The sequence below is a fragment of the Pleuronectes platessa genome, chromosome 18 (assembly GCF_947347685.1).
Source record: "Pleuronectes platessa chromosome 18, fPlePla1.1, whole genome shotgun sequence".
Taxonomy (NCBI): Eukaryota; Metazoa; Chordata; class Actinopteri; order Pleuronectiformes; family Pleuronectidae; genus Pleuronectes; species Pleuronectes platessa.
In genome coordinates, this window is record NC_070643.1 from 22,209,949 (window position 1) to 22,236,072 (window position 26,124).

The 26,124-nt window shown below is 45.0% G+C and overlaps 4 protein-coding genes across 4 annotated transcripts; 2 read left to right on the forward strand and 2 right to left on the reverse strand.

Annotated features, from left to right (window-relative positions):
* The first annotated feature begins 1,986 nt into the window (after positions 1-1,986).
* LOC128461462 (fibrinogen C domain-containing protein 1-like) lies at positions 1,987-5,477 on the forward strand. The gene is made up of 6 exons (XM_053446386.1): positions 1,987-2,571; positions 3,276-3,510; positions 4,062-4,196; positions 4,313-4,529; positions 4,791-4,986; positions 5,325-5,477. The coding sequence occupies exons 1-6, from the start codon at positions 1,987-1,989 to the stop codon at positions 5,475-5,477; spliced, it is 1,521 nt and encodes a 506-aa protein (XP_053302361.1).
* Positions 5,478-8,315: 2,838 nt separating this feature from the next.
* On the reverse strand, positions 8,316-11,112 carry ndufb9 (NADH:ubiquinone oxidoreductase subunit B9). Its single transcript, XM_053446442.1, has 4 exons — positions 10,991-11,112; positions 10,006-10,198; positions 9,581-9,694; positions 8,316-8,688 (listed from the first exon to the last, which is right to left on the reverse strand). Exons 1-4 carry the CDS (start codon positions 11,077-11,079, stop codon positions 8,557-8,559), a joined length of 528 nt encoding a protein of 175 aa, XP_053302417.1. The 5' UTR covers positions 11,080-11,112; the 3' UTR covers positions 8,316-8,556.
* A 728-nt stretch (positions 11,113-11,840) lies between these two features.
* Positions 11,841-16,260, forward strand: tatdn1 (TatD DNase domain containing 1). The gene is made up of 12 exons (XM_053446439.1): positions 11,841-11,924; positions 12,815-12,880; positions 12,956-13,005; positions 13,216-13,279; positions 13,354-13,497; positions 13,587-13,629; positions 13,709-13,794; positions 13,999-14,039; positions 14,121-14,197; positions 14,287-14,357; positions 14,670-14,796; positions 15,023-16,260. The coding sequence occupies exons 1-12, from the start codon at positions 11,852-11,854 to the stop codon at positions 15,123-15,125; spliced, it is 945 nt and encodes a 314-aa protein (XP_053302414.1). The 5' UTR covers positions 11,841-11,851; the 3' UTR covers positions 15,126-16,260.
* Positions 15,388-25,775, reverse strand: tmem65 (transmembrane protein 65). Its single transcript, XM_053446387.1, has 7 exons — positions 25,505-25,775; positions 20,453-20,497; positions 19,858-19,925; positions 19,715-19,769; positions 18,443-18,485; positions 17,748-17,853; positions 15,388-17,098 (listed from the first exon to the last, which is right to left on the reverse strand). The coding sequence occupies exons 1-7, from the start codon at positions 25,773-25,775 to the stop codon at positions 16,961-16,963; spliced, it is 726 nt and encodes a 241-aa protein (XP_053302362.1). The 3' UTR covers positions 15,388-16,960.
* Positions 25,776-26,124: the final 349 nt, after the last annotated feature.

Consider the following 26,124-nt stretch of genomic DNA (forward strand, 5'->3'; position numbering starts at 1 on the left):
GAATGGTGAGTCTCACCGGATCCCGGTGGAAAGAGGGTGAAGAGGACGACTCCATTCGTAAAGCTCACGTTCAACTGGACGTTTTCCTGATGAAGATGTTTTCTGTCTCCAGCTGTTTTTATAATTATGTGTTCTGTCTTCAAACATCTTCATTCTGAGAGTTCATGGAATCTGTCTGTGTATCTTGAGTGTTCTGTTGGACATGGAAATAACATGTGATACTTTAACCTTAACAGGCAGACTGATAACTAATGAGCATGATGGGAACCTACTGGTAAACCACTGTTCTGCCACTGGAAATCAAAGTGGTGGTGTGTGAGATGTGTTATAGGAATATCTGTGGCTCGTTCATCTGGAGAATCGGTCTAATCAGCTTCACACGTGATATCGTGAAAGGCCGGAGGAAGAGCCGAGTTACATGTGGTGCGATTCAGACACAAGATCTGATAAATATCAACAAACTTTAGAAAAGAAGCGACCAGTGCAGCGGCGGCTGGGACTCATCAAAACAACTGATGAGTTATCAACAGGTGATTCTCCAGTTCAGGTTCTGGGACCAGTCCGGCAGCAGGTGTTTCTCTGCTCTGGTTCCATCACTGCAGGTCAAAGAAAAGCTGCAGCAGCATCACCACAGACACTAATATTATAAATGGTTGTTTGTTGGTTCATGAGTTTATTTTTTTAAGTGAACCTTCAGTTCATGTAATTTCAAGAAGTTCTGATGGTTTTTAATGGTTTTGTCTAATGGAACAAACTGAGCAGCGTCTGGAGGCGGGAGGATAAATAAAAACCCATTAGAGGAGTGAAAGAGCCTTGAACCTCCGTACAATCAATAACACACACACACACACACACACACACACACACACACACACACACACACTTCTCCATGGTAACACAGACCAGTTACAACTTCCTGATAAAACTTTTCCATCACAGTTAATCAGAGAAGTCGTTTCCTCAGCGACCTCCATAGACACAACCAGTGGAGTCGCCCTCTGCTGGTCATTACACAGACTGCAGGTTGTCAGGCACTTCTGCATTGGCTTCACTTTGTAGAAAAGTCCGCTCTTACAAACAGTTACACATCTGCACCTTTATCTAAAAACACAACATCAGGCAAAGCAGAACCTCCAGATGTTGATCAGTGGGTTTAGGATCCTGGTGAAATTCTAAACAGATGTTATTCTCTCACTTCGTCTGTTTCACACTCTGCGTTATGTCCGTGACTTTAACTTGTAGTCACAACACTCTAATCCCTTCATGTGTAATCCATTACTTTCCAGGACAATGGCTGCCAATCCCCTTGGAGGTTTATCAGGATAAGATGTCATACCCTGTGCTGACACACACACACACACACACACACACACACACACACACACACACAGGCTGTGGTTTCCACTGAGGTGAACTGGGACGTACCAGACAACAGGTAGGAATAAGTGTTTCAACTTTATTATTTTATTATGAAATTCATGGTCACCTGAGGATCATCATTTGAAGAACACATGTTTTAGCTGATTGGTTTCTGGGTTATTCAGCTTGTCTCAGATGATCCATCAGCTTCTGAAGATGACCCGACTGTCAGCGTGTTATTATGAAGTTATTATCTCTTAATAACACAGTTGAGCTGTATTCAAAAATTCAATGATGGTGATTTTTCTCTCCTATCACAAAATAATACTGGTAATCGTAGAACTAGTGATTCTGGTTCTGTCTCTTGTGTTGATGTCCTCTTTGTTTTCATGGACCTGATTTTCCATGACCAGGTCTTTTCTCCTCTCAGACACGTCCAGCAGTCAGTGAGAAGAAGTGTGAACCACTGGAGGAGGTGAAGACTCCAGGTTTCCTTCATCCTGGATCCAGCAGCTGGAGCTGGAACGTCGTGTTTCTGCGATGAGGTCGGATCCTGAAGTCGATCCACCGACTCTACTTGTGGCTCAAAGTGGGTGAAACCAGAGAGGAGGAGTCGGGGGGTGTAGGATGATAAGGATGAAGTGGCCATGTGTGTTCCTGGTTCTCATCGCTCTGGGCGGCCGGTGCTTCCGATGTGTCACCGGTGACGTTGTGGCCTCTGACGAACACACAGACATTGGCCATGATGAGGACGTGCACCCCCACTCCCTCCGAGACACAAACAGGGATGTCCCAGACACGAGTATTGAAACAAACTGGGACGTACTGGACATTAACCAGGACGACTATGAGGACGCAGACTGGCATCCTCCGACCTCTCTGCAGGACACACGTCCCGTTCTGTCCCCTGAAGACACACCAGTGATTCCCAACAACACCGACCAGATCATTGCTACTTCTTCACCTCAGTGCGGCGAGTACAGCAGCCAGCTGATGTCTAACGGCGAGTGCCGGCTGAGGGCAACGCTGCCCCCTGTGGGGACATCGCAGGAGCGCTGCCCGGATATGTTCCGCTGTACAGAGGACGTCTCCTACTGGCTGGACGAGAACCAGGACAGAAAGGACAAGCTGGAGGAGCTGAGGGAGACGATGTCGGAGCTGCAGGTGGAGCTGAGGAGCCACCGGCGTAAAGTCAAAGCCCTGGAGGTGCAGGTAGACGTAGCTCGTGTGGCTACGTGTTCGTTTAAAGCACGGACTGTAAATAAAGATGGACGACACGTCTCTGAAATGTCCCGAAGACGAGCGCTGCCATCTTGCTCTTCTGATGTGATTCAGAACCAGGGTCTGGGCGGTACTGTCGTGAAGTTGAGCTGCGGTATCGAGATTCTGGAAAAACACTCAGATGTGTCAATACTGCAGCCGACCACCAGGGGGCGATCCAGATGATTTTACTTCACTTAACGGAGCTGTCCTTTCGTCCGTCTTTATTTACAATCACATGCCCTCTTCTAGAATCTGAGTTGACTATATAGCGCCACCACCTGGCACCACCTGGCACCACCTGGCACCACATTCACCCTCCTCTCTCTCTTCCTCTGTTTACCTCTTTGTCTTGACACCTGCTAATTCCTGCTTAACCCTGAATGCTAACGAGATTAGCTGCAGGCTCTTTGTCCACGGTGGACAGAGCGTCTCCTTCAACCTGATGAACAAATGATCTGAAGCGTTTCAGATAGTTTGAAGACTTAGGATTTAGTGATAGAATATTCAAAATGACTTCTTGTGTAATCGACTGAAAGTATGATCCTATGATACTCGGCCATGTTCACTTCCCGTTACTTTCAAATATAAAAGCTTTGTTTGAATCAACCTCATCAGACCCTGGTACAGATCGAATCCCTCCTCTTCTCTCTCAGGAGGAACAAAGTGCGACTCTGAACTCAACCGTTGAGCAGCGGCTTCGTTCTCTGGAGCAGCGTCACGCTGCGGTCCACCCGCTGGTCCACGTGCACGCGGTGCTGCTGGACGAGCTGCAGGCTCAGCTCCGCAACCTGTCGGCCGCCGTGAGGCGCGTGGGCCGCAGCACAGGCTGCAAGGTCAAGGTTGTGAGAACCACCCCCCCGCGCGGCCTGCGAGACACACTGCCACCAGGTACACACGCAACTAACACAGCGGTGAGTTGCATGAAGCTCATGAAACAAAACAACACATGAAAGAAGTGCTCAACTTATATTTGATTTTTAAAAGCTGCAATAAGTTCATGTTTTAGAAAAAGCAGTGAACTTGCAGCCATGTGAAGAGTAAACAAACTAAAACTATAACAACAAACTCTTCATGTGCTGCAGGTCAACATGTTTGTGTTCAATCGAAACCTTAAAGAATCAGCTGTCAAATCATTAATCTACAGACAATAAGATACAGAGTTGTAATTATATAAAATACTGATAATAAAACTCTAAATTCCTTCAAATCAGAGCCTTTATCCAATAAGAAAAAATCTCATACTTTTAAACGGTTGGATTTGAAAAGATTTAAATAAAACACAGAGAGAAAACGTGGACCCAGAACCGACCCCTGAGGAACTCCTGGCCGAGCAGAGGAGGACAGTTTGATCTGAAGATGACGAGTTTGATCTCAGTTCTGACAGTTTGTCCTGTGACGCTGTGTAAAGCACCGTCTGTTTGTCCGTCTCTCTCCCTCAGGTGGACAGCTCCCGTCTTTCTGTCCTTCAGATTGTGCGTCTCTGTATCACAACGGTGTTCGTCGTTCTGGTGTTTACTCCATCGTCCTGTCGCCCGGCGCCAACCTGCCGGTCTACTGCGACATGGAGACAGAAGGTCAAACACACAAAGTTCACTTCACTCACATGCATGAAGGCAGCGTGAATATAACATGATAGAGGGATGTGAACCTGGTGGGTGTGTGTGTGTGTGTGTCTGTGTGTGTGGACCAGGTGGAGGCTGGACAGTGTTTCAGCGAAGGTGTGACGGCTCGGTCAGTTTTAACCGCGGCTGGTCAGAGTACCGTGAAGGCTTCGGTGATCCTCGAGGAGAACACTGGCTGGGGAACCAGCAGCTCCATCTTCTGTCCAATCAGGATCAGTACAGCCTCCGCGTCGACCTGCAGGACTGGAGCCACGCCCAGAGACACGCCCTCTACCACAGCTTCAGGTAGGAAGAGACAGTAGAAGTAGAGGGACGACACAGAGGAGCCGTCCAGTCGCTCACTGTGTGAATGGATTAACCAGGGATCTGCTGCTCACCTGAGAAACGTTACCACGCTACCGATGTAAAATGGTGGATACATTTATCTGAGTGTCACAGACCCAGTGAAATAAATCTGGATTTGATTGATTTGGTTGCTCACGTTTCACTCGGCAAAATGGTTTCTCTGTAAAATGAGAACAAGGTTCTTCTCGGCTCCTCCTGCAGGACTGAGAACGAGGAGAACCGGTACCGCCTCCACGTGTCTGGTTTCAGTGGGACGGCAGAGGACTCGTTCGGGTGGTACCACGACCTCCAGGGTTTCAGCACACCGGACACGGGCAACATCTGCGCTGAGATCAGTCACTCGGGCTGGTGGTTCCGCCAATGTTTCTACGCCAACCTCAACGGGGTCTACTACCAGGTGGGTCCAGAACAACGTGTTCTGTCAGGACGTGATGGAGGACGTCCGATGATCCGGCTCATGTGCATCTGCTCCAATCAAAATGACCCACTGTGCGATTTGAGCTCGATTCTGACCCGATGTTTGTTTTAGACTCAGTTGAAATTCAATCTGCGTTGTTTTTTGTTCTGTGTACGAGAAGCGATCCCCACGGAATCAATGAGTTGAAGCAAAGTCACAAATCGATTTGTCCAAAGTACAGTTACCGTTTGATTCTTACTACAAATGTCGATAGAGGAGTTGAGGACGAGTGTCTGATGATTGTGTGATATGCTAATGTGATACTTGTTTTCCACCAGGGGGGGCGCTACACTCTGAAAGCCCTGAACCTGCTGGGGCCGGACGGCATCGTGTGGTTCTCCTGGAAGGATTCAGACTTCTATTCTCTGAAGGCCGTCGCCATGATGATTCGTCCAAGCACCTTCAGGCCGCCCCCCCCCTCGACAAAGTGATGGTACCTGCGACAGCGTGAAGGACTCGAGGCGTCGCCACGAATATCCTCTACAGACATCCCCTCTACAGACATCCCCTCTACAGTGATCCCCTCTACAGACATCCCCTCTACAGACATCCCCTCTACAGACATCATCCCTACAGTGATCCCCTCTACAGACATCCCCTCTACAGACATCCCCTCTACAGACATCACCTCTACAGACATCACCTCTACAGACATCCCCTCTACAGACGTCACCTCTACAGACATCCCCTCTACAGACATCCCCTCTACAGACATCACCTCTACAGACATCCCCTCTACAGACATCCCCTCTACCAGAGCTGCCAACTTTTCAAAAAACCTTGGAGTGAGATTTTGTCGGGGGTGACCAACATTTTGCCGCGCACACAGCCACACACGTTGGTGGCTCAAATATCAGGGAATTGTTGGAATTTGGCGTTGTATCCATGTTGTTCGCTGCATTCTGGTGGCCTTTGGGGCCCGAAGTCGTTGATAGGAGCGGCCGACTGGAGATGGACAACATTGGTTACATTCTGTGACGCAAAGACATAGCTGAAGGTCCCCCCCCAGGAAATGTTGGTTTAAGTAGATGTTGTTTCCTGCATTCTAGTGGATTTTTGGGTGGTATGCTAAAGATGTGCAATACCTGAACTTCTTCTGATTCATGTTCCTCTGATCATGACTTGTAGGGCCTTCTAGACTTGAGCTGAACATTCAACCAGAAAACTATTGTTGTGCCTCAATGACCACAATATAGCCTAATTAATAGACCTTTGTTTAAGATTTGACCAAGGTAGGTTGATTGACATTTTGATTACAATGGTATTCAACTAATTCTGAACTGAAACCTAACCTATATTTTAAATAATTGTATTCTTAAGAGCAGTTAATGATTTATGTTCGCCTCCCACCACACTTTCCATCAGACAAAAAAGTGCAACAAATAAAGTGCTTAAACAGTAGCCTTTTTAAGCAACACAATGGACCCTCTTCCCCAAAATAAAATTTGTCTGGAGCCGCAAAACATATTTGATAACAAAGCTAATAAAGTTTTATATAAAGTTATACTATACTAAACTATGGTTTGTTGCATTTATGAAATTATCGAACAACAATAAAGAAAACTGTTGACATTTGATTGATATTTTTACCTGTTACAACAAAAGAAAAACCAAACGCTTATGAAGAGAAGAAAATACACAGGCAAGTGTCGGCCTACTTTGAAATAAATTAAACATAGACCTTTGTAGGGTTATTTGAGTCCTCCCCGTATTTGTGGGAAATGTATGAAATAAGAAGTACCCTATTTTTAAATAAATAAAAACATATAGCTGCAGCCTAATAGCTTAAAAATATATATTTTAGTTGGCGAAATATTTAAACGAAAAGTGAGAGCAGGTCAGGCTGGAGGCGGACACAGACACTGCAGCTCGGTAGAAACCAACTGCAGCTTCTGCTCTGATCAAGACGCTGAGCTCTGATCAGCTGAGACCAGAGAAACTCTGTGTTTTCACTGTTTCCACTGAGCAGCCGGTGAGTCAGTGACCAGCTCCTTCACGTGAAGGAGCTCTGGTCTTGTGTCTCTGAGCGAGTGCGCGGGGCGGGGGGCGGAGCCTCGGGACCGGTGCGCTATCTGGGGGGCACACACACACACACACACACACACACACACACACACTCGCCCGCTCCTGATACTTCATGACGGCCTGATACGATGATGTTTTAAAAAATGATCGTGACTTAGTCAACCACCAACATTTTCGTCTCGTCTCGTCAACAAGTTAAAATAGATTTAGTCATGCGCTTCACTTCAAAGATCCAGGTTTTTTTTGGCGTGAGAAATTGGATGTGTGGCGTGAGTGCGTGTGAAAACATGCAAAAGCGTGTGTCACACGGCGGAAGCGTGAGAGTTGGCAGCTCTGCCTCTACAGACATCTCGTCTACAGACATCCCCTCTACAGACATCCCCTCTACAGACATCCCCTCTACAGACATCTCGTCTACAGACATCCCCTCTACAGACATCTCGTCTACAGACATCCCCTCTACAGACATCTCGTCTACAGACATCCCCTCTACAGACATCCCCTCTACAGTGATCCCCTCTACAGAAATCACCTCTACAGACATCCCCTCTACAGACATCTCGTCTACAGACATCCCCTCTACAGACATCCCCTCTACAGACATCCCCTCTACAGTGATCCCCTCTACAGAAATCACCTCTACAGACATCCCCTCTACAGACATCTCGTCTACAGACATCCCCTCTACAGACATCCCCTCTACAGACATCCCTTCTACAGATATCCCCTCTACAGACATCCCCTCTACAGACATCCCTTCTACAGACATCCCCTCTACAGACATCACCTCTACAGACATCCCTTCTACAGACATCCCCTCTACAGACATCACCTCTACAGACATCACCTCTACAGACATCACCTCTGCAGTGATCCCCTCTACAGACATCTCGTCTACAGACATCCCCTCTACAGACATCCCCTCTAGACATCACCTCTATAGACATCATCTCTACAGACATCCCCTCTACAGACATCCCCTCTACAGACGTCACCTCTACAGACGTCACCTCTACAGACGTCCCCCCTACAGACGTCCCCTCTACAGTGATCCCCTCTACAGACATCACGCCAGCAGCAGAGATCAGCTGATACCAGTTATTTCTAACCTGGTAGTTATTTCCTTTATCTAAAGATCAAGCGATGATGAAGTTTGTTTTGTGATATAAATATTAATAACTTATTCTGTTTACTTGCTTTGCCTTGTCAGTAGTTTCTCAGACAAACAGGAAACTGCAGCAGTGAAAGTTTCTTTACACATTTATTGGAACAGTTACAGGTAATAAGTGATTCATGTACAGGACTTCTCAAAGTCACAACCTCCTCAAACTGACAACAGAAGAGTTGGATCAGGTGGTTCTGTGTCGACTCTTCTCACAAGCGACTGGTGACGTCCCCCCCCCCCCCCCCCGTCGGTCTTCGTGCTGCTGGTGGGACGGTCCCCCTCAGACTGGAGGGGGACGGTCCCCGGGACATGGAGGGTGTTTATGTGGGGCGCTCCCTGGGGCGGGTGACAAACTGCCACCACAGAGGGGGGAGGTCGCCCTCCGTGCGGGCGGGGGGGAGGGCCTCGTTCTCGGGGCCTCCAGCCGGAGTCTCAGCCTCAAGCTGAGCAACCTGGAACCAAACGAGAGGAGAAGATTCATCCCTCAATAATTCAAAAACACATATTACTATCACCACTTATTTATTATGAACCAACTTCATAGTGTCAAACTGAAATACTCCAATGAACTTTGAATAAACTTGTTTTCTAAATAAAACAAAGATGAGTCGCTGGTTTTCTGAGTGAGAAAGAACTTTACTGATACACATTTGTATTTTTAACAATTTAACAGTGAAATATTGAAATCTTTTTTACAAAATCTTCATGATAAAATTCTTCTTCCTCTTCAGCTGATCCCAGTTTATGTATCAGAATCTGTTCATAGACGATATGAACCGTTAGGAGATCGTGTTTCGTGTTGATTCTGTCGTGTTTGTACTGAAAGGGTCAAACATCCGTCAGAGACACGATGGCGCCACCTGGTGGACTCATTAGACAGAACGTGTCCCTGCTGAGCTGAAGCCTTATAAAAGAAATGTTCAAATATCTTTTTGACGAGTAACAATATTCTCTACTGCTGACTAACACTGGTTCATGAGTTGAATCATTATTATCATTGTTGTACTTTCAACATTCTCAACAGTGACCTAAGTTTCTAAGACCTGAAAACAGCTTCACAGAATCAGAGAAAGATTTGTGGCCTGTGAATTCTTTAGTATAAACAAAGTTATTAATGTATTGTTTCATAAGGAAGAGGCTGGACTGTAGAGCTTGTTGTGAAATGTCCTGTGTGCACGGCTCTGTTCAGGAACCTTCAGACCTGGAGATGTACTTCTTGATAAAATGCAAATGATTGTGAGTAAAGCTCATTTATAACAAAGTGAAATGTCTTTTTATTGTCTTGTGAACCCACGAAGGTTCAAATCCCAGCAGCATGTGCAGGTGCTGTGTGACATCACTCACCTCTTTGTCCCAGCTCTGCAGCCTCAGTTGCTTCCAGTGCTCCCTCTTGGAGAAGTAATCAGGATACATGGCCTTCTCAGACGGGTGCCAGTGGTCCAGCACCCACTCCGGAACCTGCAGGGAGAAGAACGAGCTCAAGAAGTTTGTCATCAAGCAACAACATCATCATCTGGTACGAATTAAACAGGTCACCTGATAGAACTGATTAACACTTTGAGGTTTCAAAAGAAAAACATGAATCACAAGTTTACTGTGGAGTTTGGCCATGTCTATATTTTTGTTTCACCATATCGGAGGGAGACACACACACGTTCACATTCGATAGTCGACATATTGAGAGAATAAATAAAACGATGTACAGGACAAAACTATAAAACTATAACATAAAAATAACCCATGCTCCATAAGGTGATGCTCCTCCTCACCTTGTAGCACTCGTATCTCTCGTACGAGGTTCCTCCAGGAGAGTCGGGGAAGATGTAGGGCTGAGGATGCTGATTGGACCAGAACTCCTCCTCCCCCGCCTTCAGCATCATGGTGGCCTTCACCAGGTCCTTCTCGTTCCGGTTCTCATCGAAGCGAGAGCGCATCATGCAGGCGTAGAACCGGTACTTGTCCCTGGGACCAAAGAGAAAACAACAGACAAGTGCAATTTAGTTTATTTCATAGATTATTATTTAATGTTGTGAATAATATCAATGGAAGCTGATATTTGTGTGAGTTAATCTGTAACTTGACTGAATCTCTGAAGTACATATTCACAAAACATCACAGCTGACGTGAATTTCTGTTTGTGGAGTAAAACTGTTGAATTATGTGGATAAATAAATTTAAATATTGCTTGAATACTAATAAATTAATCTAAATGAAGCAGTTTGAACTGACTTCTTCTCGTTCATCTGTATAAGTGAATTGTGAAGTAATTGGATGAGACAGAAATGATCATAATAAACTGAACTAACCTTGAATCAATAATCATGATCTTAATGAACGATCGATTCCTCATTTACCTTCCACATGGTGAGAGTCAGGGAATTCAAGAAACACGTAGAGATTCAGGAGTCAGAGTTAAATGATGTAAAAGTGAATTAAACTCTATTTCCAGGTTCATTAACTCCTCAGGTCGTGGAGAGAAGTTCAGCTTCAGACTGATCTTTGTTTTGATTCTTCACATTTCGACGTCAACAAGATAAAATCACATTTAAACTCAGATATTAATGGTCAGAGTCGCTGTCTTGTTCCACTTCCGGTGAATAAAAGTAAACATGTAGAAAACAGGTTGACATTTCAATGACTGACCTGGCTAGCTGTTAGCTTAGCAGTTAGCTTATCGGCTCTACCGCTGTTTATACGCGAGTGACTTTATTGTAATGTTAGTGGTTCGAGTCCCGCCGCCGCGGCCGCTCTCACCTGAAGATGCACCAGGACTCCAGGTGCCTCAGAGACTTCTTGTAGAGCCGCAGCACTTTCTGCTGGTGGGTCAGAAAGGCCGTCGCCATCTTCCCTGTCACCTTCTGTCCGAGCGGCGCGGGGCATTCTGGGAGTTTGTGACGTTAGGACCCGAGGACCGTAAAACAGGTACAAACACGCATTCATATGAATCAGAATCAGAATCAGAATCAGAAGTATTTTATTGCCAAGTAGGTTTACACCTACAAGGAATTTGCTCTGGTAATTGGTGCTTACAATTAACATAGAAACATAAAAACGCAATAAATACAACATACATAGGAAAGCAATGAAAAATAGAAAACCAGTATATATTTACTCACTGTTTACTTCTTATTTACTCACTTTTTTCCAATATCTCTACAAAGTAACATTTATTTCGACATAAACATTTCTGAATAAAAATATATAAAAGATAAAAGATGTAAAAAGTGATATGCAAAATGCAAAACAGTAAACAGTGTCCGATTGCAATATGCAATGATAGGAGAATCATAATTAGTATACGAATTATAAGAATAACGCTTCGGTTTTGATACGTTTTTATAATTATTATTCTTAATTTACATTAATTAAATGTATTATTATTTTAATCAGGCATTTATTGGTAAATAAAAGCCGAAATGACGAAAATATTTGTGGGTATCAAATATTCTTCTCTTTACAGTAAACATGTTTTTCTATTGATGTTATTGTTATTATCGCATTTATTTTTTTATCGTTAAAAAATCTTTGCCCAGTTAATTACCAAGCCTTGAAATGATGACGTGAAATATTGGAATTGACAGCTCTCTGCTACAGGAGTTACGGTACTGTTGCATTATGGGATGTGTGAGAGCTGCATGTGTGTCTGTGTTTAGAAGAAGAAACAAAATGTCTCAGCTCAGGTTCATCGGTAAGATCCGGCTTCACATCATAACAGAGACTGAACTGGTGGTTAGCATGGGAGTTAACCTGCTAGCATTATAGTTAACCAGTTAGCATGATAGAGTACCAGCTAGCATGATAGTAAACCAGTTAGCATGATAGATTACCAGTTAGCATGATAGTAAACCAGTTAGCATGGGAGTTAACCTGTTAACATGATAACTTACAAGTTAGCATTAGAGTTTACCAGTTAACTTAGTGATTTATAACCAGTTAACCAGACTTGACAGAGGATTGACTGTGAGTCACAGCAGCTAATCACTGATCTCTGATCTGTGATGTGTGGAACTGATTCTCAACAAAAGGAAAATACATAAAAGAGAAACGGAATAAAACTACAGAGAATAAGAACAAAATATAATATTAACACTACACACTGACATGTTAGACAAATGTCCTTAAGTGTAATGTCACGAGATGATTTCACAATGTTTACTGTATATGTGCAATGTTTAAAAGAAGATATTAAATGAAATGCATACGTGTGTATATATATATATATATATATATATATATGTAGGCTGTAATTCATTACAATATGAATATGGGTATATAAATGGTCCAATTGGGTTCAACTTCTAATAAATAAACGTATATACTGTTTATATATGTAATGTGTGTCTACGTTCACAATATTAAACAATCTAAACAATTTACTAGGTATATAAATTCTGTTAATTGTTGAATTTCACAATAAGAGTCATACGTATGGTATAATATATTTGATTTACAATTTTTTATGAGACTTTTAATGCCTGATTTGTTTTTCACATGTTATTACCACAGAATGTGCTGTCATATGATTTTCTATGACAGAATCCATAACCCAGCTCCTCCTTGTTGACGGTCTCTCCTCAGATATCGGTGTGAACTTGACCGACCCCATGTTCCGAGGCCTCTACCGAGGGAAACAGAAACATGACGGTGAGAATTCATCCTCTTCTTCATCTTCGTCTTTCTCTACGTTAATCTGACTCCAGCTGTGTTTTGATCCGACAGACGACTTCAACCAGATCATCGACAGGGCCCTCAGAGTGGGAGTGGAGAAGGTAAGAGAAGAATCCACAGACAAGAACATGAAGACTTGAACAAACCTCAGTGTCCTGCTAACATGGAGGAGCTTTTATGACATGTACTGCAGCCAGCCACCAGGGGGCAGTCATGTTTACATGTTTACAGTCTCCTTCTGGGGCCACGAGGAGATCTGGATTAGGATTGGACGCTCTTGTCTTATTAACGTGTGGGACGTCTGTTTCCAGTTCATGATCACAGGAGGGAACCTGGAGGACAGCAGAGAGGCCCTGAAGCTCTCAGAGAGCCGAGGTGAGGACGTCCTCATGAGGACCAACACCAGAACAAGTCCTGTTGTCTTCGCTCACCGCTGCTTCCTCTCACAGACGAGTTCTGCTGCACGGTCGGCTGCCATCCCACCCGCTGCAGCGAGTTCCAGCAGAGCGGAGAATCCCAGTACCTTACTGGGCTGAGGGAGCTGGCAGCAGCCAACAGAGGGAAGGTGGTGGCTGTGGGAGAGTGTGGACTGGGTGTGTGTACGCAGACAACACACAACAACACACACACACACACGCAGGATCACAACCACGTTGTTAAGTCTCTTTTCTCTTCGGTCCAGATTTTGACAGGTTGGAATTCTGTCCAAAAGAAACTCAGCTGAAGTAAGTTTCCACTCGGTCGATGGGAAACGTGTTCAGACCCTGAAAGGTCGACTCAGCGTTTCTCCTCCGTCTGTCGCAGATACTTCGAGAAGCAGTTCGACCTGGCGGAGGAAACCCAGCTGCCCATGTTCCTCCACTGCAGGAACTCCCATCAGGAGTTCATCGGTAGGTCCGTCCCCCAAAGACACAGAGACAACTCACTCTAAACTCAGTCCCACTGTTTGAAGACATCGTCCCTTCACACAGCCGCTGTCCAGCTCAGAGCAGGAGCGTCCATCTTCATCTTAAATGTCCTGAAGACTCAGCTCTTCTTCTTCTTCTTCTTCTGGTTCAAATGAATTAATATTTGTGTCTCTGTTGTTCTGTCAGAGATCATGAAGCGGAATCGAGAGCGATGTGTGGGAGGAGTGGTGAGGACGTCGGTTGTGGGACTTTTGTATTCATGGTGTTAAATCTCAGATGGAAAATTGAATGAGATTCTGTTTCTTCAGGTTCACTCGTTTGATGGGACGACAGAAGAAGCTGCTGCGCTCGTGGACCTCGACCTCTACATCGGAATAAACGGATGGTGAGAGGATCTGAAACCTAAACCTAATCTCCTCCATGTTAGTAGATGGAGCAAAGTGAACTATATTTAATATTAGTTCTATGTTTCAGTTCTTTGAGAACGGAGGCGAATATTGAAGCGATGAAGTCGATTCCCAGCGAGAGGCTCATGATGGAAACAGGTGAGCTGCAGCCGCTCGGTGAGATCCAGACGCTTCCCGCAGAGAAACCATGACAATTCACAAACGAGACATTAACTCATAAAAAATAAACACTAATTTACAATCATTTCCTCAGCAGAAATCTTAAAATTGAATAAAACCAGTTAAAAAATTCATGTTTCAGCATCAGAGCAGAATGTTTTCACTTGGAGGATTGTAGATATTTCTATTTATCACACAATAAATCATAAAATATTGGCAGCAGCCTCTAAAAATCTATATATATATATGTTGTTGGTGTGGTTTTCATATTATGGTCTGTTTCCTCCTCAGACGCTCCGTGGTGCGGAGTGAAAAACACTCACGCAGGCTCCAAACACATTCAAACTACATTTCCCACGAAGAAGAAATGGGAGGCGGGGCACTGCCTGAAAGACCGGAACGAGCCCTGTCACATCATGTGAGTGTACAGAACCCCCCCCCCCCCCCCCCGGTCCCCCCTGCCCCTGGTCCCCAGAACCCCTTTTAGAGCTCCTGGTGAGGCAGCTGTGGACGACAGTAAATCCAGAAGTTGATTCTACAATAGAAATTAGGAAGGTGGGAGGAGCAAGGTCGGAGTTGGAGGAGTTGGGAAGGGGTGGGGTTACTGCAGAGTGAACCAATGAAATGTGACGTTTCTCCTCCAGACAAGTGTTGGAGGTGATGGCGGCGGCGAGGGAGGAGGATCTGCTGGAGCTGGCCAACACCATCTACAACAACACCATCAAAGTCTTCTTCAGCTCGAGCTGATGATGAAGAGGTCGACTGATGAGGAATTATTTCACAGTGTGTGTGTGTATGTGCACGTGGGGGGGGGGGTGTGCATGCTTGAAAATGTCAGATACAAAATAAAGACTCTAATCTCCTTGGATAATGAAAAGTGGATCGATGGATAATTTCCTCGACACAATGAAACTGAATAGGTTGAAGTGAGACTTTAACCTCTGACCTCACAGCACGTTGCTCAAGGGCACGTTGGCTTCCTATGATTGAAATCACACAGTGCCACCTGCAGAGCCGGAGGTAAATACCACCCAGATTTATTGTCATGTTGTCAATTGCACAAAATGTAAAACAAACTTCAAACACACGAATCAGTGCTGCTGCTTCATTGTCCACAAGGGGGCAGCACAACAACATTCCTTTGACACTTTGATCTTTTACTATAAATCATTTTTCTCATTTTGCCTCCAGAGGACGAAATTGTGCTTAAATATCATCATGAAGAGCAAAATGAATAAAACATGAGATGAGGCAGGAACATACAAGTTCAGGTTTCATGGTTACAAACAGCATCGCAATCATTTTAGGATTAAAAACCAGAAAAAGAAAAAAAATCTTACGTTATGGCAACTTTCAAACTTAAATAATTCAGAACTGCTTCTGTAGAGTTTCAAACAAATGAAGAAAATAGACTAAATGAGCAGTTGTGACATCATCCATTGGCTTTTTTCAATATTCCTCAAGTTCAAGAGAAATCGATAAAACTTTGAAAATATGAAGATTTGCTCGTCTATATTATTGTTGAATATATTTGAGTTTGGTTGGAAAATACAACAATAACAGAAATTGACTTGGGCTCTGGGGAAATTTCAATAATCAACAACTGATGCATTCATAATTTTATCAGCAAATTAGAAAACAACTCAATCATTAGTTACAGCCTTGATTTGGAGATGATGTGATATAATATTTGATATAATGAGGTGTCGCGTCACAGCTGTGATTTTGTGGGAGTGAGTCTGAGCGACAGGAGACGAGTCGAGATCCCAGTACAGACCAGTGTCCCGACTGGGAAACGAGCCTCAACCAACTGAAGCTTCGAGTCACAAACAAAGAGCTTTTAAAGAATCGTAAAAATAAAAACACGAGTGAAGAGAAAGTACTTTCCAGCGTCTCTTTTGTGATTCAACACTTACACAACATTTAATAAAACGTGATGAGAGTAGAGCTTCATCAGTTCTTCATGCAACACAACCGACTCGAGGTAGCAGATGATTCTGTCCCGACTGCTTCTTACATTTATTTGTGGCCGTTTAGAGATTCAGCTGAAACAATCAGAGACATTTGACTGAACACAAATTGAACAGATAGTGTTTAAGAGACGTCTTCAAATGTGTAAAAAAACAACAAGGATCAAATAGTAAACAAGTAAAAACAATGAAACCTTTAAATAGTGTTTGAACAGTCGGTTTGTATCTAGTTTGTGTTTCTGACGCTCGTGTGTGGAAAGAAGTCGAGTGGAACCGGTGAGTGTGTGTCTCACGTTCACAGCAGCTACACGGCATCGATTCCTCATATCAACCCGCTGGACCACCGAGCCACAGCAGGAGCTGGAACGTGAGGTCTGATGAGGTCGATATGAAGAATCGATGATGGAATCAAACGCACGTCACCGTTCCCTCGGCCAAACTGGATTTATAGAAGAATGGATTTTAGTGAGATGGAGGAAATGCCACAGAAAACTAAATATCATCAGATTTCCAAAGCACGAGTGCAGCCGGACGGAGAAACATCAAACTGTAAATACTCGTCAGAGTCGACTTCAGTGGTTTCCAGTTTGTAGGTGCAGCGGTGGAGACTCGTTAGGAGGACGTGGCGTCTCCGCAGGGTTGTGCGTCCTTCTTCTTCTTCTCCTTCTTCTCCTTCTCCTTCTCGTCATCCAGGAAGAAGAGCGGGAACATCCCCAGAATGCAGCCGATGGTTACACCGATGGCTTTACCCTGCAGGAGGAGGAGGAGGAAGAGGAGGAGGAGGAGGAGGAGGAGGGGGAGGAGGAGGAGGAGGAAGGGAGCAGGAGGAGGAGGAGGAAGAAGGGAGCAGGAGGAGGAGGAGGAGGAAGGGAGGAAGAGGAGGAGGAGGAAGGAGGAGGAGGAGGAGGAGGAGGAGGAGGAAGGGAGGAAGAGGAGGAGGAGGAAGGAGGAGGAGGAGGAGGGGGAGGAGGAGGAGGAGAGAATCAAACACCAGCATCACACTCAGCACACGTCCAGATGTGTTGGTGACGAGAAGCCGACGAAACGAAACAAGACAGAAAATACTGATTATATTTATCTTTATAAGGTTTCATCTCCAGATGTGAACTGAACTGAACAAGCTGAGGAATGAAAAGAATAAAGAAAACTCTCATCAGAGGTTTGTTTTGCTTGTGTAAGGAAATATTTAACATCCCACAGACATATGAAAAGGTTTAAAAAGCACAAACACAAGCCCCCTGGTGCAGGTTGGTTGTGGCTGCAGGGCGTCTGTTCTGTCTGTTCTGTCTGTTCTGTCTGTTCTGTCTGTCGTTCTCCATCTCGCTCTTTTCCCTCATTTGTATTCACGTCTTTACGGTTTTAGAAAACACCTCGAAAGTGAATAAATTGAACATCTCACCATGTGCGAGCTGACCCTGGTCTGCCACATGTCCGCCTGCTTGGGCGTCATATCAGGAACCTGCATCCCCAGCCTGGTGGCCAGGGCCTCCACATAACCTGCAAGACTACACACAGACACACACAGAGACACACACAGAGACACACACAGAGACACACACAGAGACACACACACACACACACCTATAGGTATTGTACTGCTGCATATATAACAACACTCATCGTTGACCCTAAAACAGCAGTGAAGTCACTTTAAAACCTCTGAAGGTAAAACAGTGTAAATATAGAAGTGAGGCCGCCCCCTGGTGGCTGGCTGCAGTATAGCACATAAACCTCTCCTCCATGTTGGCAGATGGGAAATGGATGAAAAACTAAATAAATAAAAGAAAGACGTCAGATAAGATGTTTTTCAAAGATGGTTTCTGTCATTTCAGGTCGTTCATACCTCACTGATGTTCAAGTGTTTCTGATCAGTTTGGTTTAATGTGTTATTTGATGATATAACAACAGGCTGAGACGCGTTGTCCATCTTTATTTACAATCTATAGTCTAGTTCTCATAAGTATATAAAGATTAAAGAAAGCTTGATTTATGTAAGTTTGATTTAGGTTTATAAGTAAGTAAGTACTGGGAGGATGAATTCATAAAAACAGAGAAACCTTAAATAGACCCTGAGGCCTCAGAGACGGTTCTTACCCGAGACCGGCCAGATCTGAGACCAGGTTCCCCAGAGCGGCAGCTGCAGAAACACAAGAGACAAACTGATTGGAGGTTTTCTGATGAGGCAAACAGAAGAAGGTCACGTTTTCACAATATGAGCCGTTCATCAGAAATAAGACAACTTGTATTTTAGGGGACGCAGAGAAGATGTGCATTTCTTTTTAAGAACCAGTCAGGATCCTCCAGGATGCAAAGTAACCCAAATACTGAGCATCTCTGGAAATAGAAAAACTGCTAAATACTAAAAGAGGTGTGAAAGTTTTCTCCCATCAAAGAGCAGCTCTGGAAACCAGTGAGCTGCGAGTCAGCGAGTTTCTCCTCCGCCTCTTTACTGTCGGCAGAAATCAACAAAGCTCTGCAGCTTTTAGCGATCGGGCTGTGGGCTCGGTTCCAGCGGCTGAGAGTAAAGGATTGATCATCGTCTGTTCTGCCTTCACAGGGACGACGCTCCCTCTCCTCCTGCGGGAGCTCAAGCTCCAGATGGTCGACTCGGGCTCCAGTCCCACTCACAGGAAGGAAACACTCGATGGAGGCGAGACGGCGAAACAATCTGGTCTCAAGTCAGCAGCAGCGCCTCCGACAGTGAGTGTGTGTGACGCTGAATAAAAGGTCTCAAAAAGTAAAACAAGTGGAATCAGCAGTAAACATCTCCACAGGCTGGAGGATGATGAAACCATAAAGAGCAGCGGCTCATGGAGAAGGAGGCGATTGATCTGGAGCCGACTTCAGCCTCTGATCTGCAGGAGCCAAGTGTCCAAACTGAATAATCTGGAGGTGAGACGATGGAGCGGCTCCGGGGCCTTCCAGGGTTTCACTCTGTACTAAAGCCCCAGAGCAGCAGCCATGATGACCTCAGGGCGGCTGTGAAGAACCAGATCCACTGGAGACTAGTTCTTCAGAGAGACGTGGCAGGTTCTGTCAACCGCAGCAACTTCATATGAGAAATAAAAATGTGTTCCAGGGGATGGACCATCCGGAATGGAAGCAACACCTCAACTTAAATCACGTTGACGTCCTTTAAAGATTAAGATATGAGACGTTTATAGAAACATTCATTGAGCTGCTGTTTTCTATGCAGAGACATGGAGGAGACAAAGATGATCTGTGTTTTCAGACGTGTTAATATGGACACAGATGGATCCTTGGTAAGTTTAGAGCTTCAACAAATAGTTAGTGTCCCTGCTGAAGAGTGTTTATCGTTGATAAAAGAGTCATTTCACAGAAGGTCGCTCCTCTTTGTGTTCCTACCTGCCATGGTGGAGATGCCCAGGGTGACTCCGATGGAGAGTTCGATCTGAGTTCCCTGGAGAGAAGGAGAGAGTTCAGATGGAATCTGGATTCATCACAACTTACATCCAATCTACTTCAGATGAGTTAATAACTTCACTTACTGCTGCGATCATGATGGCGTTATCGAGGAAACCAAATCCAACGAAGGGGATGGCGTTGTGGAACAGAACTGTGATGAGCAGGAAGTGAACAGAGAGGAGTCATGCACATGGTGAGTGGATAATAACTGAATGAGCAGATGGAACATTCATAGACGTCTGCTGTTGTAATTCATAAGAAAATGAGTCATATTTAACAAGATCACTGAGGGTTTGAACTGTTAGAGAGAGAATTACTTTGTTAAAAACATTTCTACTGTGGAGAAATATTGTTCTATCTACTTGTTAGTTTAAATGTTGTGTGATCGTGAGGTCAAAGGTTAAACTGAGGTTCTCTAATGTTGCCACTCGACACTTTTTATAAAGAAGATTCAAACTAATCACAGTCTGTGTCTCGTTGACTGATTTCATCTACTGCATTAAAAAGAAGCTTATTTTCAGAGTCAAATATCAGCTGATAAACGTTGAATCCACAGAAATAGGAATGAATCAAATACAGATTATAATTTCCTTACAAGATACTGAGGATGTTAGTGTGTGTGTGTGTGTGTGTGTGTGTGTGTGTGTGTGTGTGTGTGTGTCAGATATAATCTCTCACCATATCTGATCTGATCTGAAGTCAGCGGCGTGGGCGCGAGGCTCTCTGTGAAGAAACACATCAGAAGTTGTGTCGTTAACTGTCGAGCTTTGAGTTTCAGCGTCTGCAGAGTTTACTGACGTCGTCTCGGCCTCGTGTTCAACGAGTTTGAATCATCAGCTCGTCCTCCACTAACGAGGACGGGTCAATTAAATAAAGAAGAAAGACGTGTAGTTCCCACCTTCAATTCTAACTCATAAGTAAAGACAAGGCAGGAAACACATGGGCCTTTCTCTTTCTTACACCACTTCTACATTACATCTTAATCCAAAGGTCAGAGGGTCACTTCCATCCACCAGCTCAGTTTGAGTGAGTGACCTCATCCAGCTGCTGCAGGCGGCTGTTGGAATTTAAAATTTGAAATGCGGCAGAGAAAATATCCGGCCAATCTGTGGGAATAACCCATTTCCCCCCCGTTCTGATTTCTGACTGCAGAACAACTACACACACTCCAGACTCCCTGAGGACCCGTCCAGGAATAGACTGACGCACACAAATGAAAGTCAACGCACGGTGAGTTGGTGGCAGCAGATTAGAGAAGAGTTGTGTCCGTGAAGAACAGAACTGACGGAACAGAACTGACACCACGTGTGAGTAAGACCAACAGACACCGTGTTTGTTTCTAATTAGACATCAACAGATGCTGCATCATCTGTTTGCTGTCAGGCTGCTGATGAACAGAGTGGAACCGCTTCCTGCAACACAGACACACAACACACACCCAACACAACACACACACACCTTCCTCTCCACTAGCAGCCGACAGCCGCTCGTTCCTTCAGAATAAAACTCTCTCGCTGCCAAACCTTCACACTGAGTCATACATATTTGTTGGAGTCACAGTTTTGACGCTGCTAATTAGTGTGTACGTACACACACACACACACACACACACACACACACACACACACACACACACACACACACACACACACACACACACACACACACACACACACACACACACACACACACACACACACACACACACACACACACACACACGAGTATATTAAATCTGTGTCTTCATTCAAACACACACATTAATCAAACCTTCATAACAGACATTTAGTTGAACAAAAAATTACAATAAATTACACATAAATGTAAATGAAAAGAAAATACATTTAAAACTACATATATATATATATATAGAACTTGATTTAATTTATAATTCTGCTTTATAAACATGTAAACATCTCTTGAGATAATAATAATCAGTTATGGACTACGTGCTGACATCATTCCCAGCAGGCAAAGCGGTTTTCTGCATTGTTAATTATTAAATAAATACATATAAGTTGTTAATTTACCAACTCGTCTTCACAACAAATGATTTACACTGAGAGTCACATGTCAAAGAGCACGTACAAGCTCGGCTCTGTAGAGTTAATCATTTCTCTATTTCTGATATTTCATAAACTAAATAATGATCAGCTGATGAGAATAAATATAAACAGATTCAATCAGAACAGAAATACGTATTAGTTGGAGCCCAGCTTCGGTTGAACACAAACATTAAAAGTGAAACCTGGATGTGAATGAGTGAATGCTCCTCACAGGTTCGTGTTCTGTGATGATCGCTGCAGAACAACAATCAAACCAAACTCATTCTGCTGAGAAGATATCGAGCTGCGTTCAGGAACCAGCAGGAGGAGGAGGACATCTTCAATCTCAAAACCCCACACTGTGTTTGGGTCTACTGATTCAGAGAATCAAGATAAATCACCGGCTCTAAGTTGATGATCAATGAGACGGTGACGTTATTATAAACTCCAGAACTGCTTCAGTTGAAAAGAAATTAAAATCAACCATTTACTATCTCCTGTCCTTCAACAGAGGATCCACCCTCCCCCCTTAAGTGCTTTGTTAATAAGCCTCAGTGGGACCCTGTGTCCAGCTGAGACAGAAAAAGACCTGGATAACTATAACCAGGATAATTCCACATCATTAATATCACAGACATATATCGATATGGATTCAATTAGGCCTCAGCAGAGGCAAACAGAAGGAAACAGTTGGGCTGGTCCTGGATATTTCATTGTTTCTTATTATTTTTACTGAACGTTTCCATTTCCAGCTCATCTCATTTAAAATCACTTTCTACGCTCCAGAGAAAGTGGAAACTGCTCAGCTCCACGCTGGATGGCTTCCTGCTCTTAAAGGTCACATCCCGGCTCCACTACCTCACAGACTCTGAACCCTAGATGAGACAGGAGGAGGAAGAAGTGTGGCGTCCATCTTGAAGACGCACCTTGCTGATCCTGAAAGGTTAACGTCTTTATAAAGAAGATAAAAGTTAAATCCTCCCAGTCACACTTGAACATTTCCCTCATTTTCTATTTATCAGAGAGTTAAATAAGTGAAGATGGTCGAGTTGTGGGTACGAAGATATTTCTGGTTCCAATCCTACGATTTCTATCTGAACTGTGAGATGCTCAATCCATGGACTGTGTCTCGGTTCCATTTTGACAAGTCTGATAACAGAACCAGGAAGGCAGCCATGATCCAGGTTTGGATTCCACGTGGGACGTGTCTCCACTCTCACATCGTCTCTGAGCCTCTGGTACACAAACCGAGTGAGTTGCTAAACGGATGAAGAGCAGTTGTTGTAATGTTTTAATGAGCGCGGTGCTTAGCTCGCTGTCAGACTCATGGAGGTGAACAGTAGACCCGTCCAACTCTCACTGCGTCCCTGAGGCTTTCAGCTCATTAAGAGTAGAAGTAACAGGGGGGGGACGGGGGGGGGCTTGGAATGGAGACAATTGCTTGTTAGTGAAGATTTTCAAACACACACTCGTCCCTGCAAACTGCGTCTAATGAACATGCTGCATGGAGAGGGAGGTGACGCTGGTCCACATGAGTCTCTGAGACTTTGTCCCGTCTCAGTTTCCTAATGAGACGAAGACGTCCTCACTCCCGTCAGCAGCCTGAAGGAGCTCGAACCCGGTGTCCTGAGCTCCAGAGTGGATCACTGTGCAGCTTCCCCTCGCTCCCCAGCGCCAGGAGAAGTCCTGCTGTGAACGTGAGCTGTCAAAACATCCGGAAAGTTGTCTCCGTCCTCGCGGGCGGCTCCGCCCTCTTCGTAGATTCAGCCAATGAGCTGCTCCGTGTGAAGACAGTAGATAACTGGGGTCGTGTAATTCAGTGACACTAGTGAGGATATGAAGTTACGCTGGGATCAGTGTCTTACGGCCTCTGGAGGAGCTTCGGTCTCTCTGCCGCCAGGTGGACATTTCAACTGCTCGTGGAAATTAACCTTTCGACCTCTGTGGACTCTCAGTGGGATTATTACCACCAGCAGCTGAACTCACTGGGGAGGAGAACTGGGAGAGAACACTTTCCTTGTTTAAGCCGTCACAGACACACACCATTAAACCATCAGCCCCAGTCGAGTACTCCTACTTAAATAATAAAGCTTTTTAATTGGTCAGGTTTCCATACTTTGTAAAAAACCTTGTATACTCGTGCAGCCGCTATGGAAGACACATTCCAACCTGAGACCTCTTACACAACCCTCTCTCTGAACGAGTGCTGGCCAACGCCTGTGGGTGTGAACGCACACTTTGAAATATTCCTTTACAACAATAAAAGTGACACTTTGAGGGAAACTACGGGCGATAAGGATCTGAAAATAGATTCTTGAGTAAATCACAGCCGGTGAAGAAAAGGCTGTGGATGAATGAACAGGCTGGAAGAAAGAAAAACACGTTTACAGCAGATTACGTAACACGAGGAGCTCTGTGGGGGGGGGGGGGGGGGGGCTGCAGAGACTAGGAGGACAGGAAAAGAACCTTTAAGAGTTGCAGGTTGTCAGATCGACACTCGTATCGTCTTACAGAGCTTCACACTGATCTGAAACCAGCTGACTGAGTAGAATCCAGCTGCAGCTAAGTTTGAGTGAAGAGAATCATGAAAGTGATTCAGCAGCAAGTTTCCACAACTTCAGAAGATGAGTCACAACGGGTTTGATCCACGTGAAGAAGCAGGAATAACCTCTGACTCACACATACAGACACACACACAGACACACACACTCACACAGACACACACATCAGCATTTACTGACAGCAACATTTAGAAATTAAATGCAACTATCTTCAATGACTGAATTTGTCTTAAAGTTTAGATTGAGTTTCTGATTCACACGTACGTACACGTGGAATAATAAATATGTTAACATGCAATATTAAAAAGTCTGTAGTGTAGGTTCAAAATATGTGAGATTTATCTGGTAGATTTAGTAAATTGTATAACTGCATTATAAAATGTTTAATTAGGGAAAGCTGTGATCCAGTGGTTCAGCATCGCAGGAGCAGCATGTAACAATGTTGACGTTAGCCAGCTAGCCACTGTTAGCTTAACCAGTTCATAACAAAACGCATTACGCTGCATTTCACGCAAACTAACACTATCGTAACACGTCCACGTCCAGTAACTGGACAGAACTATGTGTACGACACGTTTAATGACAGAAGTGATGATACACAGTAAAAACCTTCACTACTGTTGACATACAGAGCGGCCATCTTGGATTTCAAAGTCGGGAGTTGTCAGGTTCTTCCGAGTCTAAATTCCGATCTGAGGGGGCGATCAAGATGTGACTTCTGAAACTCGGACGTTTAATGTAACGTGTCATCAGTCTCGCATCACGTTATCGGGACGCTGTCATCGGCTAAGACCAAGGTGAAACACTAGGTGGCGCTATGAGCCAAGTTCAACACATTATTCAGTAATAAATGTGATTTCATGTTTTTCACCATGTAATTTAATTTACAGCTGAAACTTCAGAGTCTTTTGAACCTGTCGAACAGAAACACGTCATTCATCAACTCCATACAGACTGTGACGTCACCTGAGCAGGTGTAACCCCTGAAGGAGGAGGAGTCAAGTCACGTGATCCATTCACACCTGTACAGATGTTCTTCTCTACCAGTGACCTGTCAGGTGACCACTCTCAGGTGCTGACCTCCCTCACACCCAGGCCGTGACCTTTGACCCGCAGGCTCTTACCTTGAGCGATGGCCATGGACTCGAAGTTCTGCAGCTCCCGGAGCAGACACGTCCTCTCCGGGGCCTGGAGCCCGTAGATGAACTCCTTCGCCCTCTTCGGGGAGTTGAGCGGTTCCCCGGGCTCGCTCCTCCCGTGTGTCCCCATGCGGCGGCCCGGTGCGTGCGGACATGTCCCCGGCGGCAGCAGCAGCAGCCCCCGGGGCAGCGGAGGGGTCGCAGCCCGCCTCAGGAGCTGGAGCCCGGCGGCTCGGAGGACCCGCAGCTGGGTCATGGCGGTTCAACCACACCGGGAAACGGGAAACCTGTTCTTCTCCGGTTCAACTCGCGGCTCGGTCCCTCACACGGACCCGGGCTCGTTGGCGCGGGCAGCGGCGGGGCGGCGTGTGAAACTCGGGTAAAGTGGAGTTAAACCGGCGGACATGTCTCCGGTGCTGTCTCCGTGTCCCGCTCCGGAGTCTCCGGTCCCAGGCTCGGCTCCGGAGTTCAGGCGGCAAGTTCGGTGGACAACCGTGGAACAGCGGAGTCAAGCCGGAATCAAACCTGCAACACATCCGGTGGCGGGGTTTCAAAATAGAACCTTTCACTTCCGGTCAAACATTTCACAATAAAAGCTCGATTCA